This window comes from Belonocnema kinseyi, chromosome 2 (genome assembly GCF_010883055.1).
Source record: "Belonocnema kinseyi isolate 2016_QV_RU_SX_M_011 chromosome 2, B_treatae_v1, whole genome shotgun sequence".
In the NCBI taxonomy this organism is placed as follows: Eukaryota; Metazoa; Arthropoda; class Insecta; order Hymenoptera; family Cynipidae; genus Belonocnema; species Belonocnema kinseyi.
In genome coordinates, this window is record NC_046658.1 from 62,506,478 (window position 1) to 62,525,174 (window position 18,697).

The 18,697-nt window shown below is 31.1% G+C and overlaps 1 protein-coding gene across 1 annotated transcript in view; it reads right to left on the reverse strand.

The window, feature by feature from the left end:
- Positions 1-256: 256 nt before the first annotated feature.
- LOC117167049 (probable sodium/potassium/calcium exchanger CG1090) overlaps positions 257-18,697 on the reverse strand; it is a 25,131-nt gene continuing 6,690 nt past the window's right edge. The window contains exons 2-9 of the mRNA XM_033351628.1: positions 16,086-16,538; positions 12,235-12,469; positions 10,178-10,290; positions 9,752-9,927; positions 9,423-9,664; positions 8,896-9,348; positions 8,530-8,763; positions 257-8,311 (exon numbers count right to left, since the gene is read on the reverse strand). Of these exons, the coding sequence (XP_033207519.1) occupies positions 8,112-8,311; positions 8,530-8,763; positions 8,896-9,348; positions 9,423-9,664; positions 9,752-9,927; positions 10,178-10,290; positions 12,235-12,469; positions 16,086-16,538 (2,106 nt within the window). The 3' untranslated portion in view covers positions 257-8,111. The remainder of the gene's footprint in view (positions 8,312-8,529; positions 8,764-8,895; positions 9,349-9,422; positions 9,665-9,751; positions 9,928-10,177; positions 10,291-12,234; positions 12,470-16,085; positions 16,539-18,697) is intronic.

Here is an 18,697-nt window from a genome sequence, read left to right on the forward strand (position 1 = left end):
TTTAAGTTCAAAATATTCAACTAAAAAGTGTTAGTACTTTCCATTTTATAGGTGTAAGTTATTGAGAATTTGAATACAAAATTTGGTAACGAAAAAAACTTTTCAACTTCAATTTTTAATTTGTTTAAATTAAGAGGTCCATCTTCAGTGCTTTAATTTTCAGTTCATTTTTTATAAATTCAAATGGGAAAATGATTAACTCAAGATTACGAATTTTCGAATTTAATTGCCACTGAATGAGCAATTCGTAACTCAATAATTAGTAATAGCTTTATTGTTTAAACATTTCAAGTACATCGGAATACATAACACCTACTGTCTCTTTTTCACATCTTCTTTAATGCCAACTGTACTATTAAATCGTTCATTTGCGATACGTACATTTTTTTGTAATGGTGCGTGATGCGAATGTATTAGTTTTTTAGCTGCTACAATGTGTATGCTTTGTGTATATATGTGTGTGTATACATATATATGTCCATTTTCAAGACACTATTACAACAATTATGTACATAACTATTACAAGCTACAACTAACTATATTGACGCTTTAGGTTGCTTTCGATTTACGCTTTCGTGAGAAAGATGCAAATAAAAACAATTATTTTCGCTTATTAGACGAGGGTCAATCTGAATTCCCTATCTCAATTAAACGCAATCAACAACTGTGCAAACTACCTCCTAAAATTATAATAAAAGTTTGCAACTATTTATGTATAAATATATACATCAACATTCACTTGTACATCGCGTTACGTCTAGGAAGTCATGGGGTTCAACATTAACAAGTTATAATCAAAACAACAGCTCCTATCATCCAAAGATTTTCTTCAGAACTGACCTTGTCGATTTTTCACTTCATTTCTTCCATCCTGAGCACTGAGGATTGTCCTAATCTAAGAATTGACCATTTCAGAAATTGGTAATTTAAGGACTTTTTAAATCTAGAAATTGAAAGTATTGACTTCGATTTCACGCTACTATAAGGACACACAAAAATTGATCGTTATTAATTAATAATGGTCTTAATTTTCTAGAAAACACTTACACGTATACCATTTAGAGATTGACTTTCATACCAATTCCTGAATTAATCCGATTGAACAGAGGAATGAAGAGGTAAAAATATATCTTTTGTAATCAAATTTACAAAGAATTGTATAGCCTATGTTCAGTGGACCTTATTCGTTGACATCTGAAATCATCATTCGAAGGGGAACGATGAATATTTATTCCCTAATAATGCTCGCTTATTTGCAAGTTTTTTTCTGATCACATGTATATAGTTTCGTTCATGCAATGGGACACTTTTCTCTCCAGGTGAAACAACTCCACTTAATTTCTTTTTATTCGATTGAGAAAGGTTCGAAAATTGACATCACTTACATTAAAAAATTAGGGAAATTTTTTCACCTAGGGAACTTTACATCTTTTCGTTCTTCATATTCTTTAATACTTGAATTGCATAAATTTTTGCATAAGTTTTGCTGCAGATACGCTTTTTTTCGATGAACGCTTCAAGCGCCGGAAGCATAAAAAGTAAATTCATTGCGCCCACCGACAAAATAACGAAAAATATTGAAAGACATTGGATATAACGTAGATTATTAGAGTTCTACAGACCAAGAAGAATAAATCACAAAAAGAAATGAAAACATTTATCGTTTTCTTTTAATTATCTATAAACAATTCTAAAGTCCTGTAATAATTTTAGATAAAAATTACCGCTCGGAAATTCTAGGCCGTGTCTCAGTACAGGATATCAAATAGTGGGGAAGATTCAAAAATTTAAACAAACTTAAACAATATTTTTAGAGCAATCTGCAAAACCAACAGGCAAAAAAGTTTTAGTTCCTCAGGATTTAAACAATCTTTTAAGTTTTATAGTCGAACGGCATAATTAAGTCTACTTTTTTTCTTAGTCTTTGTTTAAAGTAGAAGTTATTTTCTAATTTACAACTCTCTCTCTTGTCATTACTAATATTTGTGTAATATAATATATTTTCTAATCTCCGTTGAACGCACTTATATTATAAATAATCTAAAAAGAGGTAGGCCTTACAAGGAAGCATAAAGAACATTTTCGATTGGCCAGATTCACTTTAAACGGTGTAATATTATAATATAAACTTGCTTAAAATTCACTAATAGTTAACGAAATAATTAACACGTTAAATATTAACGACTTAAGCTTTTTTTTACATATGTGCTAAGTCGTATGCTGGAGCAACCGCGCGATCCTTGAAATCTTCAGCATATTTATTTTGAAACAAAATACATATTTCCTCCTATTGACAGCCCAAATCTATTTTTTACAAAAGCTCTTAATATAATTACAATCTACAATTAATAGGTATCTTAAACTTATAAAAAAAACGTAAGACACTGTTTCTGGTTTCATTTTAAAGATGTGAATTTGTACTTGCACTTTCGATAACATAGAGATAAAAGATTAGAGAAAAGAAATTAAATCAACCTGTTATAAGAAAAAGATGAACAATGAAGAAAATATGCGCATGTATACCTAGATAAAAACTATAATTTGTAGAAGTATATTGCGCTTATCGAAAACATGAGTCGATGAGAGATCAGTAACATGATGAAACTTATATATACTATATTAATTTTCTGGTTTGACTTTTTTTTAAATATTCATACATTATATTTTCACAGAAGAATTTTTTAGTTTCAACAATCGGAGCTCGCGGTCGAAAGAATAAAAGGATCCTGTGAAAACTAAAATTAAAAAAAAATTCTCTAGTTTTATATTTTTTTAAAGGTCTCAAGGAACGCGCAGCCTTCCAGTTGTAGATACTTTCATCGGTTAAGGCTGCGGTAATTATTGTCCTTCTCGCATACACATAAAACTCGCGATTGCATGAGGAGCCTTTTCACTTCGATCGAGAGCTTCGCACTTCTTCATTTTTCATTTTCCAATCTTTATCCTATATTTTCCTTTTAACTTCAACAATATCTAATAAAATCTGACAAATCATTAAAAACCATCAGAAATTACTTCAATTACAACCAATAAGGCGATGAACTATCTCGGAAGTCTCCGGTAAAAAATGTCACCTCGATGATGAACTCAAGAATGTTCCAAATTCGATTCTTGAGATAGTAAACCAGATCCTACTTGATATAAAAAAATTTAGCGCTTTATTTTCGCTTTTATATTGACGGTCGTTAAGAACGGTGCATTAAAACAAACTATAAAAGGTTGTACAAATGAAATCGATTAAACTTCCCTTAAAATGACTTCAAAATTGACTATTGAATAATTGAAATTTTATTTAATGAACATAAGGTAAACGTCCCAGTAATTGTAGTATAAAAGGCTAAAAATAAATGGATTTGATAATTAAATGTTATTTTAAAAATATTTTTAACGACATATTCAACTTATAATCAAGTTTCGCGATTATTATGACCATGACGATTATCGGGACATTCACCTTAAGTATTTAGTTATTAAACATTTATTTACTCTAAAAATTTTGTTGAAAACTGAGCTTATTTCTTGGTCTTATATTGTAATTAGAATTTCATTTCCAATTATTTTAAATCAGGGGACGTTTAACCGGAAAATTTGTATTGTTAAAAATGACTCGGGATTTTCCTAAGTAAGTTACAATGTGCCTGTAATTTTCTCGATTTCCTACCACCCGTTGGATGCCGATACTTTGGAAACGACTAACGATCGTTATAAATATATAAACGGCATCGAGCTGTTGCTCGTGCAGGTACATAATATGTGACGTTTCACAAAAAAGGACCAACAATGATAGCCTATAGTGTGATGAATTCTCAATATTTTGGGTATTAAAACAAACCCTCTAAGATCTAGGTTGAAAAATGAGCAATCGGGGCATTTTTTAAGTTGGAAGTTTGAAAACCCGTTTTTCGAGAAAAGCACATTCAAATTTAACGAGTAACATAAGTTTATATTTTTTCTTTAAATATCAAATTTACCCACTTACGGTCACTTCTGAAACGTAGTGATAATGTCAACTTCAATTACATGCAAATGATATGCAAATGATCAATTCAATTGATCATTTGCTTATCTAATATAACAAACTGCAATTGATTCTTTTATAATTAAAAAATTCTACATAACGAATTTATTTTAAATCATTCAGGCAATGTATGCTCATGGCAGAGAACCATTTCTTACATTTTTTAACTTTTGAAATCCTTTCCAAAATTAGAAAAAAAATTTTAATTGACAAAATGGCTGTGGTTTTCCTAATAATGTTCATAGCCAACTTACTCAGGCCGAGTCTGAAACATAAGAAATAACTTTGAAAAACGAAAGTTCGCATTTCTTTAGTAGTTTGAATTTATAAAAAAATTTCTTGGTACAATGTATTTTCACAGAAATATTTTTCAGTTTCAAAAATCGGAGCTCGCGGTAGGAAGGATAAAAGGATCCTATGAAAACGAACATTAAAAAAAATCCATTAAATTATATTGTTGAGAAAAAAATCTTAAAGAATTTTATATACATTTTTTTGGAATATATCAAAAATAACCCAAAAAGAAAAGAGCGTAAAGAAATATTTTTCTATAAATTTTTTATAGATACAATTTTTTTATTTGACTTTTTTAGTAGCTAGTGTCGGTTTGGCAAGTAAACGTGAATTTTCATTTTTTAGACAAAAAATAAATTCTTTTGTCTACTTACCTTGGAAGAACAGCATATTTGAGTGGCAAATAATTCAGTGACTTGAGCATGGACATCCCGCAAAATTTGAAATGAATTCAGTCTACATATAAAATATTCCCGATCAATTTTTCTTTTTAGAATTTTGAAACATTTTTTAAATGTTCTCCTTTAACCCATTGATTATATTATCTATTAATTTTAAACCAATTAGATGCACTTAAGTCAACTTAAGTTGAACTTGAATTTGATTCAATTTTTTTAAATCAGATGAAATTGATTTAATCCCTACGGATTGACTTTAATAGAAATTTACTACCTCATTTCACTCAGAATTGAGTTTAAATCATCCTGATTACTTTTAATTAATTCAATTTAATTGGAATCCATTTGAGTTTACTTCAGTTGAATTTACACGAATGCAGCTGAATTCACTAGAATTGATTTTCTAAATTAACTTTAAAATAGTAGAATTTATACTTTATTCTAATTGATTGGAATTCGCATGAATTTTCTTGAAATAAATTTACTTATATTCGCCAGGAGTACTGCGAATTCAGCAGAATTCACTTGGTTTCAGTAGATTTCGCTGGAATTCTGCCAAATTAGGCTCATTTCACTGAAATTTTATATAATTCAGTTAAGTACACTTGAATTCAGTAGACTTCACTTAAATGCAATTTTATTTACTGTAATTCACCACAATTTACTACATTTCAATTGAATTCATTCAGATTAAGCAGAATTCACTGTAATTTGAACAATTTCAGTTTATTACACTGGAATTCTGTAAAATTACCTTGAAATCAGTATTATTCAGGTCAGTACACTTTAAGTCAGTAAAATTAAATTAAATTTAGTTAGATTCGTTTGAATTCATCACAGTTTACTATTATTCAATTGATTTTCGTCAGATTTAGTGGAATTCAGCCGAATTCGATTTCTTTTGTTGAAATTCTGTAAAATTCACATGAATTCTGTACAATTCAACCAGGTACACTCGAACACAGTATAATTCAGCTATGTACATTTATGTTCAGCAAATTCATCATAATGTGTCCTTATTTAATTTAATTCAAGCTTATTTGGCAAAATTCGGTGTAGTTCACTTGAATATACTATAACTTACTTGCATTTACTAAAATCAGTGTGATTCAGTAGTATTCAATTGAGTTCACTCGACTTCAGTTTATGTCACCACATAAAATTCTGTAGATTTCAATTGATTCTATTTTTTGTACTTCAATTCTCAGCTATAGAAATAGGCTATAAAATTCAGAAATAGTACAGTTTATTTCAGTTGAGTAGAATTCAATTAAATTCATTTTAGTTTAGCTGAATTAATATTAATTCGGTTCAATGCATTATACCTGATTTGGATTTTCTACAAAATTCATCTTGACTTCGCCTTGAATGCAATTTAAGAAATCTGAGAATTTGCTCTACTTTGAATTTTGAATCCTCTGGAATACATATGCAAATAATTTAGTTAGATTATTACGCAATGCGAATTTAGATAAATTAAGCTTAATTAGTCCTTATATTTAGTGACATTTTAACATCACCTAAAAATAAGTTCGATTTAGCTGTTGTAATCAGAAAATTTAAATTTGACTGTCTTCAATATTATATAAAGCTATCAAATCTTCAAAATACTATGGCCTCAATTTCCAGAATGCCAGCGAATATCAGCAAATAACATAATACCTTATCGGTATCACTCGTTGAAATCATCAACTAGAATCAAGGTACTTCCTCCATTAACTTTACACAAATACGATTGGACATTTGCGGAACTTTCTAATCATTTTCGATGTTTCAGTTTCCCCTTAAATGAGCCTCGTAGATCATCAAGCAGAACAATTGGAGACACCGTTCCTAAAAAGTATCTAGTACATTTTCAAGGGAATTACATATACATTTATCAGATGTAACTATGGTCCAGAATTTGACAGGGTTACCACAAAATCCCAATTCCGAAATTCCCTACCTTTCCCTGACTTCCCTAACCAATCCTTAATTTTCCCTGATCGTAGTAAATTTTTATTTCTTGTATAAAAACAACCTTAAAACAAGAAGATCTAATTAAGTACAACGATTTGGGATCTGGAAGTGTTGGTACAATCTTACAGCTTCTTATAAGGGTGGAATTTGACACTTGCAAGGTCTTACGTAAGAAAAATTTTTACTAAAAAATATAGTAAACCTACACAAATTTATCTTTTTGATTTAATAGTTGATTTCAATTAATTAATTTTTTATTTGAATTAATTTAAATTAATCTGGATGTTGTTGAAGATCCTTTATTGTTTGTAGACGTTTCGAACACAAATTTTCTCCTCATCAGGATAATCAATTATTAAAAAGTTTCATTCACTGATTATTTTTTATATTTATTATCATGAAATCAGTTGAGTTTATGGATTTTAATTATCAACAATTAAACAGAAGTGTTCTCAAGAATTTGGCTCACGAGAAAAAGAGAATGAGATGAGGTTTTTATAAACCTTTGATTTGAATAAAACTTTTTAATAATGATTGTCCTGATGAGGAGAACATTTTTTCTCGAAACGTGGACAAACAATAAAGGATCTTCAACAACATCCACATTTTTTCTTTGGTCTAAAGTATGTTAAATGAACATCATCTTTCTATTTTACAAATTATTATATTACTCAGACAAATAATATTTCTCAACTAAAATCTTATCGTAAGACAAAATAATTTCTTGCAAACCCCACCTTTTTTATTCTTCTGAATATTTATGGGTGCGAGGGGGGGAATTTAAATTTCAGGAAAACGCCTCACGTAATTTGTAAATGAGCCCTTAAACTCAAATTCAGTTTATCGAAAATTCCCAGGCTCTTTTAGATTTTCCTTGAAATTGCCATACTTTCCCTGACCAACTTTGAATTCCCTGGCATTCAGGAGTTCCCTGACCTGTAGCAATCCTCGGGGTACGGATTTACATATACTTCTTGAAGTGAACCGCGCCACGGCAAGATCGAGGAATCATGTATATTTGTACGTATGTGAAGCATCCAATTACGCTAGCTTGGTACCTGATGTTCTTGCTTAAATTAATTGCAAATGAAGTGAAGAGTAACTATTCAATACTTTTATTTATATTTTCTCTCTCTCGACTGTCCCCACTCGACTAACTCTGTTTTTTGTCGACTCACCGATCCTGCGTGGCTCAATTCCTTGGCAGCTCCTTCTTTGTATTTATTCTTTCTTATTCTACATATCCTTCGTTATAATTTGTCATCCTTTCCATCCAATTTTGGTCACATTCTTTCTGACGTCCTCCCCTTTTCTCATTTTTCTTATTTTGTTTTGGCTTTGAGTTTTCTTCTCGAATTTACTTTCAACTGTATTTATATTAGATACCTGTTCGTATTTTATGAGTAGTGCGTCTGCGAAACTGAGACCACGGTGAAGTGAAATTAGTACAGGCTGGGACAAACTGGTGGGTTCATCTGGCCGAACACATTCAGCTCGTATAATGAAGCGAAGATGATGAAAATCAAGTACCAAACCATCAGCACTACTCCGTACCGACGATCCAGTTTCCATCCATTCAAATGAGTGGCTACGACCAAAAACACCACCGTCGAGAGAAGAGATAAGGTTGAATAAGTCAGACCTAAATATTAGAGAAATTTTCAGTAATAATCACTTTTTTCAAATCTGGTAAGACTATGAAAACACCAGTTTTCATGATACAGATATGGTGCAGCTACTCTATCAGGATAGACAACTAGACATACGTATACTTTAGAAGTAGATTTAAAAAATAAAAAAGAATTTTGTTGGTGTAAATTGCTCATGGAAATAAGGGTAAGATATAAATAAAAATAGTACCTCTGCTAGTCACGTTGACGTATGACCCGGGACTAACGATAGCGGTCTGTATGAACCAAGGAAGACCAAGGCAAACTAAAATATCGAAGACGTTACTTCCAACTGCATTGCTGACGGCCATATCCCCAAGGCCCTCCTTAATAACAGCTAGAGACGAAAGTGCATCAGGCACGCTTACACCAGCAGCTACGAAAGTCAAACCCATCACGGTGTCAGGAATTCCGAGTGTACTACCTAAATTAAATAAAAACAGAAGAAGATTTATGACACCTTTAAAGCAAGTTTTCAAGCATTTTTACAAATCACGAACCTCGATAAAGTAAAAAAGAAAGATAAGATTCTGAGTAAAACAGATATTCTTTTTACCTATGATGGTTATCATCCAGACCATGATGTAGCTATAAAAGCTGATCCAGATCATGGACATAAAAAACGTATAAGGGTACAACCTTCGGTACTTTTCTTGTCGGACATCAGGCATCGTTTTTCTACACGTGTAATGAATAGGATAGACAAGTGCCCATGAAAATAATCGAAATTTACTAGCATCAGCTGGTTTTACCAATGGAGAAACCTCATTTGGATCGTATTCTTTCGCTTTGTAGTATTGTGGTGGCTTTGGAGCTGGCGTCTGTTGCGGTTGCTGTTGGGGTTGTTGTTGTTGTTGCGGCTGAATTTGTTGCTCTTGCTGATAAGGCTCCTGCTGCTGCTGCTGATATGGATCCTGTTGTTGATATGGATCCTGATATTGATACGGATCCTGCTGTTGTTGATACGGATCTTGTGACTGAGGATCGTCCCATGCTTGCATAGCACTTTCTGTAATAACCAAATTTCATGAAAAATTGTGTTAAGTGCGTTCAAATTATATTCAATATCTTATTTCAACTGACCTACTGGACTTTTCCATGGATCTACTGGAACAGGAGCAGTGGCTGCATTTGTAGGTGCAGTATAAGATACCCTTTCTTCTTGTAATGATCTGTAAGTTACTAAGGCGCTCTGTTCAGCGGGCTCTTCGTCTTTTGGAAGAAAGGGAATGTTTAAAGACTTTGCCCAACGTTCCAAGGAAGTATTGAACGACAAAACTACGCAGTAAACTACGTACATGATGAGCATGAAAAGAGCTTCTGGCCTGAAAAAGAAAGTAGATCATATTATTGGTACTGAAACCTTGTACCTATAATAATGAATTATAATAGAGTAATTCAAAATTGCTCACCATGATATAATCTCATTGAAAATTGTTCCAAGCATAACTAAAATTGAAACAGCATAGAAGAAGGAGTCACGACAAAGAGGCCACCAATTGAGTTTGGAAACTGTCGTTGTACATAAACCGCAAACAGATATCACGAACATTATGTTGAAAACTGCACTCCCGATGACTCCACTCACCTATTTATAAAAATTATCAGATAAAATGAGTACATAGATAATAAGCCATAGCTAAAAAAAGAAGATACCAGAGTTTAGTAAAAATATTAGCATCTAAAAATGAAATCTTCTAATGTTGGACGTAAAGAAAGATTTCATCAGAGAATTAGAAAAATGTTTTAAAATAATAATTTTTTCCTTCATTGGGCAGACTATAGAATTAAATTGGTACACGAAATCAATAGCTGTTTTCTTTCTGAATAAAACTTGCCCCAATATCGTCCTGCGCAAAGAAAACTCCTATTACAACCGTTGCCAATTCTGGTGCAGAGGAACCTGCGGCCATGAAAGTTGCTCCTGCTACGTCAGGAGAAAGTCTCAATTCTGAAATATGCAATCACTTTTGTTAATATTTAAAAATTTATATGTATATTTAGCAGCAGAAAATCGAAATAAAATTGTTAATTTATTAATACATCATAGCTAAAGTTATTCGCTTTCAAAGCTTTCTTGAAAAAATAGTCAAGATTTCAAATTTGTACATTTGTCAACACTTTAGAAAATATAAAGACGTTCTTCATTATGGTTTAAATCATCAACTTTTTTACTCTTCTCGAGGCTTCGATTTGAAAACTTTTTAATTTCAACTACTTAAAATATTAACATTTTAATTACCGCTAAAGTTCAGTGCAATTACAAGAAAAGATTGTAATAGCGTTCTAAAGATTTCACTATCGATATGATTATATTAGTAGTTTGACTTTATTCCATCGTCCTATACAAAAATATCCAAGAAAACATAGTCCTTTATAAAATTTAAAAAATTATTACTACCCCAAAAATTATAAAACTTTTTTATTTGGCTTTGGCTTTGTATTCTTTACTAAATTCAGCCTTAGATTTGATCATCTACTTTTCTATATTTTTAATAACTTTCATTATGATCGCTATTCTTTCTCAACATGGTTAGATTGAATAGTGCACCACACGGGCTTATTTTGATTTGATTTTTATTTTGATTCTTATTTTGATTGCCTATAATTATCAAATTAAAATATATGCCTTATTTAAAGTCCTATAAAATTAATGAATAATATAAATTTTGAAAATAATATCAAATGGCTATATCAATTTAATTCAATTTAAATAATAGAGAAACATTAGTTGGCTCTCAGTCAAAGAAATTTGTCTTTATTCAAAGAAAGGGTTTTTTGTTCGGCGAACAATTTTTCTTTAATTTTAAATGATTTTTTTTATATTAAAGTTTTTTATTAAAAAATATTTTAAAGAATCGATTTATTTAATTATTTTCAAAATTAATCTGGTATATCATCAGAGATGGTACCTTACCGACAGTTGATCAACCCTCCAAACAATAAACGGAAAAATGTACACAATATCGATCAAGTTAAGAGTTTTCAATAACAGAAAATGCTTAACGTCTTAATCAGACTAGATGGAAAACAATAGTTTCAAATTAAAATTATTTCTTGAAAAAAATATCCTACTCCTTCTTCACTCCATTGGGAATCGAACACAAAACTTTAACGATTCCCAATGGAGTGAAGAAGGAATAGAATCTTTTTTTCAAGAAATAATTTTAATTTAAAAATATTATTTACCATCTAGTCTGATTAAAACGTTATTATTATTATTATTATTATTATTATTATTATTATTATTATTAACACCTAGCTAAAAATTAGCGTTGTTTTCTTAAATTAAGAGCTCTTATTCAGATCCCTCTAATAGCTTAATTGGAAAAGCACCTGACCGGAAATCAGAAGTTTTGTGGTTCGATTCCCAATGGAGTGAAGAAGGAGTAGGATCCTTTGTCAAGAAATAATTTCGATTTATTTGATTTTAAACAAATATTCGTCTTTCTAATGTTTTCCAATTATTATTTACAATTTTAAATTTGTATATTGTTTCGGATGTACATAGTTTTGAATGTTTTGTTTTTAATAGTTGAATTGTGAAGACTTGAAATAAAAGATCTTTAATTTAAAAATTGTGAATCATCAGAATAAAGAATTTTTAATAGTAAAACATAAAACTTGCGCAATTTATCAAAATTAAAAACTCGTCAATTTAAAAAAAATACAATTCTATGTTATACAAATTTGAACAGTTGTATTTAAAAAAAATCTACAAGTTTGAAAATTATTCAGTTTTCAAGAGTTATGTTTCAAGTCTCGGGTTGTAAGTAAATAAAATGACTTTTATAACATATGGCTGAAAATACATGAAAAAATATGGAACATTCTCGGGGGAGGAGGGGGGGTCCAAACAATTTAAATAAATTAGGCTGGTTTCACAGAATCTTACCTTCACAAATTCTATCGAGACTAGAAACAAAGTAATCATCGCAGACAATGGCAAGACCAAGAAAAGTGTAGGCTGCTACTAGAAGATGAATCATAAGACCACCGTGTTTCCTGACATTGGGACCCATTAACGGCCTCGGAAATTGTTCGATGGCTGGCGCAGAACAATTAATTCTTTTAGGCCTTATAGTTGAAGAGTACTCAGTGGATGGCACCGTTGACGTAAAGAAGGTTTCCTAAATAAAAAATAATATATCTATTTTCACTTTTTTCTATCTAATTAATATTTACAGTCACTAGAAATATTTTTTCGCGCTATGTGTGCGATTTTTGTTTTCTGACACAATTTTTACATTGAACGTTCAAATTAATATTGATACAAAACTTTTGTATTTCTTGCAGTATTCATCTATTACCTAAAATCACAGGAAAGAAGAGCAAGGATAATATTTTTTTATAATTGATGAAAATTGTTACTTCAACGTGTGAATTTATATATACATAATAGTTTTGTATATATTATACAGGCAATCAAGCCGTTTGTATTTTTTTAAAATTAATAATTTCCGACGAAATTACGAACATCGTGTATTATTGTATGTATTTTTGCGGTAAGTGATAAATAAAGTTTTTTGAGGCTAGAGTTATAGAAATGATACATATTCAAGGTGACAATAATAGAGTTAATTTTAGAACAGACATTCAAGGTCTCAGCAATATTTACAATAAACTTATCTCCAATATTCGAATTCCAAAAATAGAAGTAAAATTTTAACTTGATTTGAATTTTACGCGGTCTTTTTTATTTACGTATATATAGCGATGTATAACCTAACCTCTAAATTAGCTATTAGTGAGTTAGTATCATTGTAACTGTTACCGTCAAACAACTTGACAAAAAATTCGTCATCAATATAAAGCAAGATGTAATAAAAAAACAATATAATCTCAAGGATGTTTTCCTGTAAGTTCATAATCACTTTAATACAAATACTAATTAGAAAATTTGAAAATTAATAACCTAACTCTTTCATAAATAATTTGTTTCAGATGAGATTTTTTAGCTTATATCGTAAATGATACATTTTTAATTTTTTAATTTTCAAACTAATTTAAATTTTAAAATGCATATTCTGGTCATTTAACTCCTTTATATATATATATAAAATAAATTATATCCGAACAAGAGCAATGATACCAAAAAATTTAATTGCAATTTCAACGTAGTCTTCAGCGATTTTTCTTTTATCTGCATAGTAAGTAAACATCAACGACTAATAAGCACATACTAATTAAATAGTTTCTATTTTATTCCTTAACTTATGTATTTTCATTTAGAATAAGCCTTGAAAAGGACCTGAAAATCAGGTTGAAACATATCGGCACAACATTTTTTTATAACATTTTTTTTAACACCAAAAAAGCGGAATAGGCCTCAGAAAACTTTATTTATCGCGTATTATTGTTTAAACATTGTAATTATTCTGTGAAATTGAATAATTTGTTATTAACGAGAGTAATTTTATACAAAAAAAACTAACACAAAATAACATCAAGTTTTCTATGATTGTAAACCTTCTTTCAAGTGTCCCCATTTCCAGCTAAAAGTACGAACATTAAACATTTATAATATTTTCTATAACGTATGAGACAATTTGAAACTTTTAATTAAACCGATTAAGAGTATTATAAAGTGCAAATGTTTCTCAGTTCGCACAAAACTTTTCAATCATTTTTCCTATTGAAATAGATTATTGTTCCAGTTAATTTATAGAACTTCAAATTAAAGATATGAAACAATTTCGAGTAATGAAAAGTTATTTCAAGGCTGGAGGGACAACCACATCTACAGCGTTATTTTGATCAAAGGACGTTTATTAGCTGTCTCAGCCTTTTATCGATAAGGGCGCTGTCATCAACTTTTTCAACTGCGCATGTGCCGAAAAACGCGGATCTATTTTATGTCAATGAATTCCATCAATGAAAATAAAGATAAATATTTTTTTATAAATTCTGACTTTAAAAATTAATTCAGTTGAACCAAAGAAATAGTTTATTTCTTTAAATAATATGTTATTAGTTTAATATTACAATTTTATACTTTGCAATTTTTAATAGATACGCGTTTTTCCGCACATGCGCAGTTGGAAAAGTTGCGGTCCGTTACCCTGCATACATGTAAATGTTTTTGCTGACGTACGACGTGACAAATATAACATTTCCATCAACTAGTACTATTTACCAACTGAAAATCAATATATAGAATCAAAAAACGACTCAAATATTTCGCGAAGTGAGTTTTGTAGTATGAGGTCGCAGTCATGCTAAGATAGGTGAAAATCTCTAGAAGGTTAGCCTCTAAGCAAACATGGTTACAGAACAGATCTGTAACTGTTCTAGAACACAAAAGAACGCGTTCTAGAACAGGTTAGTAAACTGGTTACGAACATGCGACTAACTATGTCATCCCCCATACGGTAGAACAATTCTTTAACAGTTCTAGAACACTGTGACAACCGATATTTAACAGATCCAAAACGCTGTGACAACCGATCTCTAATAATTCTAGAACTATGGTACGCTGCATTGTAAAAAATCTAGGACAATTTTATAACAGTTCTAGAACAGTTATTTATCAAATATGGGGCAGTGTAATGTACCCTCTACAGCAATAGGATATGCGGGGATATTCGATTTAACCCCATTTTTGTCCCGGGTTATTCCAGGGATAACCCGTCGGAATAACCTGCGAGGCGGAAATTTTGATATCCCCATGGATATATTATGATCCGGGATAGCGCGTAAGCAGTCCCGACTAACAAAAATTATACGTGCGAGATATCATTAGGGATATTCGCTACGGTCAGCTCGACCATAGTGTTAGGAAACTAATCTTCGTTCCTAATTTGTTCTAGAACAAACTTGTAACAGGGTTCTAGAACTTCGATATAACACTGTTACGGCACAGTTCTAAAATAAACTTAAAACAAATATTATAGAGCGTCTGTGATCAGTTTATTCTAGAACAATTCCATAGCAACTGTTACAGAACAGTGCTGTCACATAGTTCGAGAACGGCTCTGTCACAATTTTGTCACAGTGTTCTAGAACACTGTTATCTTTTCGTTCCATAACAGTTCAGTCACAATTCTGTCACAGTGTTTTAGAAAGCTGTTGCCTTTTTGTTCTAGAACACTTCTGTCACTATCTTGTAACAACTGTTATAGAACACAGTTCCTTTTTTGATCTGGAACAGTTACAGAACGTGTTTGCTGGTACATAGTACTTTTATCGGTTGAAAACCTTTCAGTTTCACGAAATACAATAAACTATCCGAAATTTAAAGTTAGAGTGCCCGATTTGATACACTAATCTGAAATTTGTTATAATTTATTTTATTTCGTGATACTGAAAGGTCGTCAATCGACAAAAGAGTGGAACATGACTAAGAAAATACATTCTATACTTAAAACGCATTATACTATTCGTATATTTATGATTTACTTTTACGTTTAGAATATTTGATCAAAAAAGTTGTCTGCCTTCCCACGACGTCATTCTAAAATACTCAATTTAAACCAATGAGGCCTTCCCGCTCTCCAGGCCTCATTTTAATTGGTCAGCCATGGACTTGGTAGAGACCGTACAGAGACCGTCGTGGAAGGTGACAGAAGTGCGCAATTCGAAATAAGCGTATATATGGAACTTGAAATAGATGAACTTTAAAATAGGCGGAAGCTCACTATATTTTATCATAAAAGGAAGATAATATATACTTCAGAAACTAAGGAAAGGTTCAGAAGAAAAGCTTCTATCTAAATTTTATAAATATATGTCATAAAATCTACGTACCGTAGAATTAGTATCATTTTTAGTAGTGTTTTCCTTTATTTCTGTATTATTTTGTTCATTCTCTTCTTTTTCTGCTGTTTCCTTGTTACCAGCCGCTTTCTCATTTTTTTTCTTATTTTCCTCCCCATTTTCTATTATACTACTATTTATCTTCTCATTATCATCTACCTTGCTCTTATGTTTTACGTTTTTATTATCATTTCCCTTATCTTTCTCCTCCTCCCTTTCTGTTAGTGGCACCTCTTTTTTCTGTCCGTTTCCGTTTCCAGCCTCTAATGAAACTGGATTTGTAGGTGAAGAAGACGTTTCTATTGATTTCCCTGCTGCAGGATTCGGTGGTGAAGTCGTGGATGAAGAAACTAGGTGCACGAAGACGTAGACCAGGAAGAATCCCACATGAATGGGCCATTTTGCACGACGCGTCAGACGCGTTCTGTGCCTCGTTAAGTGTGACTGCAATTCGAAAAAAATTAATTTCATTCACTGAAATTGAGACCACACAATTTTAATAACTGTCATGCCTCTTGCTAATAATAAAACTAGCAGACAATAATGTTGTAACTTAAGTAACATTTATTAACGCAATTACTCGTTTTATTTTTCCGGTGAAAAACAGTACGAAAATTTCAAGCCTAATAATTTAATTATCGTGTTAATAACATTTGAAATTTACTATTAGAGAAACGTTTATAGCTTCAAGCAAAAAAATTAATTTTGACATACTAGAAATTTAAGTTCTAGAAATAAGTACACTCAACTCCCGATTCTATGCTGGCCTCGGGTCTAAACGGCCCAGAATCGAATGCATTTTTTCATGCCTCCACCCAGGATTGCATATGCAGTCTCTAACCTTGGAATAGTATATGCCTTGAGCGGCTCGATGTAAACAACTTCTGAAACGTCCCTGACTGTCTGAGCGTATAAGGCTTTCAAGTGACGCTCAGGGCGGAGACAGAAGTAGTCAAGCGTGAAGCCGGCTGAAGATCGGGGGGCCTAGAATCGAGGGTTGAGTGTATTAGAATTTTTAGTAGTAAATCTCTGCCAAATAAAAAAAAAACGTAAATATATTTTTTCTAACTGTATGCACTTATTCTCTTTTATGGATAAATCATCTACTTCTTCTTCGATTTCTAAAAAACATTTTAGAATTAATACAAAATATATTTTGCGAACACAAATTACCCATTTTTTCAGAAACTGGAAGGCCGATTAGGAAAACCTGAATAAAGTATCATTTTATCCATTTAGTCGATCTGCAGCTTACAATAGTCAACTGATTCATGTAAAATTTTAAGAATAATCGACTAAATAAAGCTCCAGTGCTAATTTTTTAGGAAATTTTGATTAACTGATTATTTCTAGTGTTATTTTACTTTTCATTCCAAAAATGTAATCTTTTAGCAATTCGGTGGACCTTGAGCCTACGATATTTAAGATATTCGTCCACAATCCTAAGATTGATTAAATAGATTATGCAAAAGCACTGTTTTATAGAAAATTTTGATTCATAAATTATTCCTGGAAATATTTTACATGTTATGCCAAAAATTCGATTTCTTAGCAGTTCACTCGAACTTCAGTCTACAATATTCAACCGATTAGTCTAAAACTTGTGCTTTGATAAATTAACTGCACTTTTACTCTCATTTTTCATCAATTTTTTGTTAATTATTTATAGAATTATCTTATTTTTTTATATCTCAAATTCGTTTATTATCCGTTCAGCCAGCCTGACTGAATATAGATCTAGTGCTACTTTCAAGAACATTTTGATTCGTTCATTATTTCTAGAGATATCACAGTATTCATGCCGATATTTCCATTTACATCAAATCTTTTGGAATCCATAAAAATCATTAGAAAATAACTTCTGTACATATATTATTCAAATTTTATAATTAAATTCAGAAGTTTCTGAAAGAGTGAATGACGTAATATTTTTAATCATTTACTCGGCCTAGAGCTTACGCTTTTGAACCGATTTGTACTAAATTTTCGAAAGGCCCTATTTAAACGAGCCACTTCTTTTCTCAATGGCTCAGTGAAAAACATCGTTAAAAACGGCGGATAACTTAAAAGAGAGCTGATTTTATTGTGGATTATATAACTTAGGATTCATCAAAATAAAAAGATATTTTTTTCAAGAATACAGCGTCCGGAAAGTAACAAAAGTAGACTTTTTCTATCTGATCATTATTACTTAACCTTAACCCGCAATATCTTCACAAAAAAAAAACATTTTAAAAATTCGGGAAAAATCAAAAAAATTCTTTGGAGTTTTAGGAACACATGTGACAATTATTTAAAGCTCAATATATTCTAAATTATTTAAATACAATGCATCTAATCATAATTATAATGTTTCTCTTTACAATTTACTTTATATGTAATATAAAAAGTTGCATTTGGACCTAAAATATTTCTATAAGTTCTGTGAATACAACCGTGCAAAGATTTAATTCATAAAGTCTAAGTTTCACTTGTCCTAAACAATAATTTTGAACCCATGGCATGGTAGAGGCGTTCAGAGGCAAGGTTCTGCATCTCAGGGTAGGAACACCCCGATGTGAGAGTCATCCCTAAATTACGTATTATGGTGTTGGGGGGGGGGG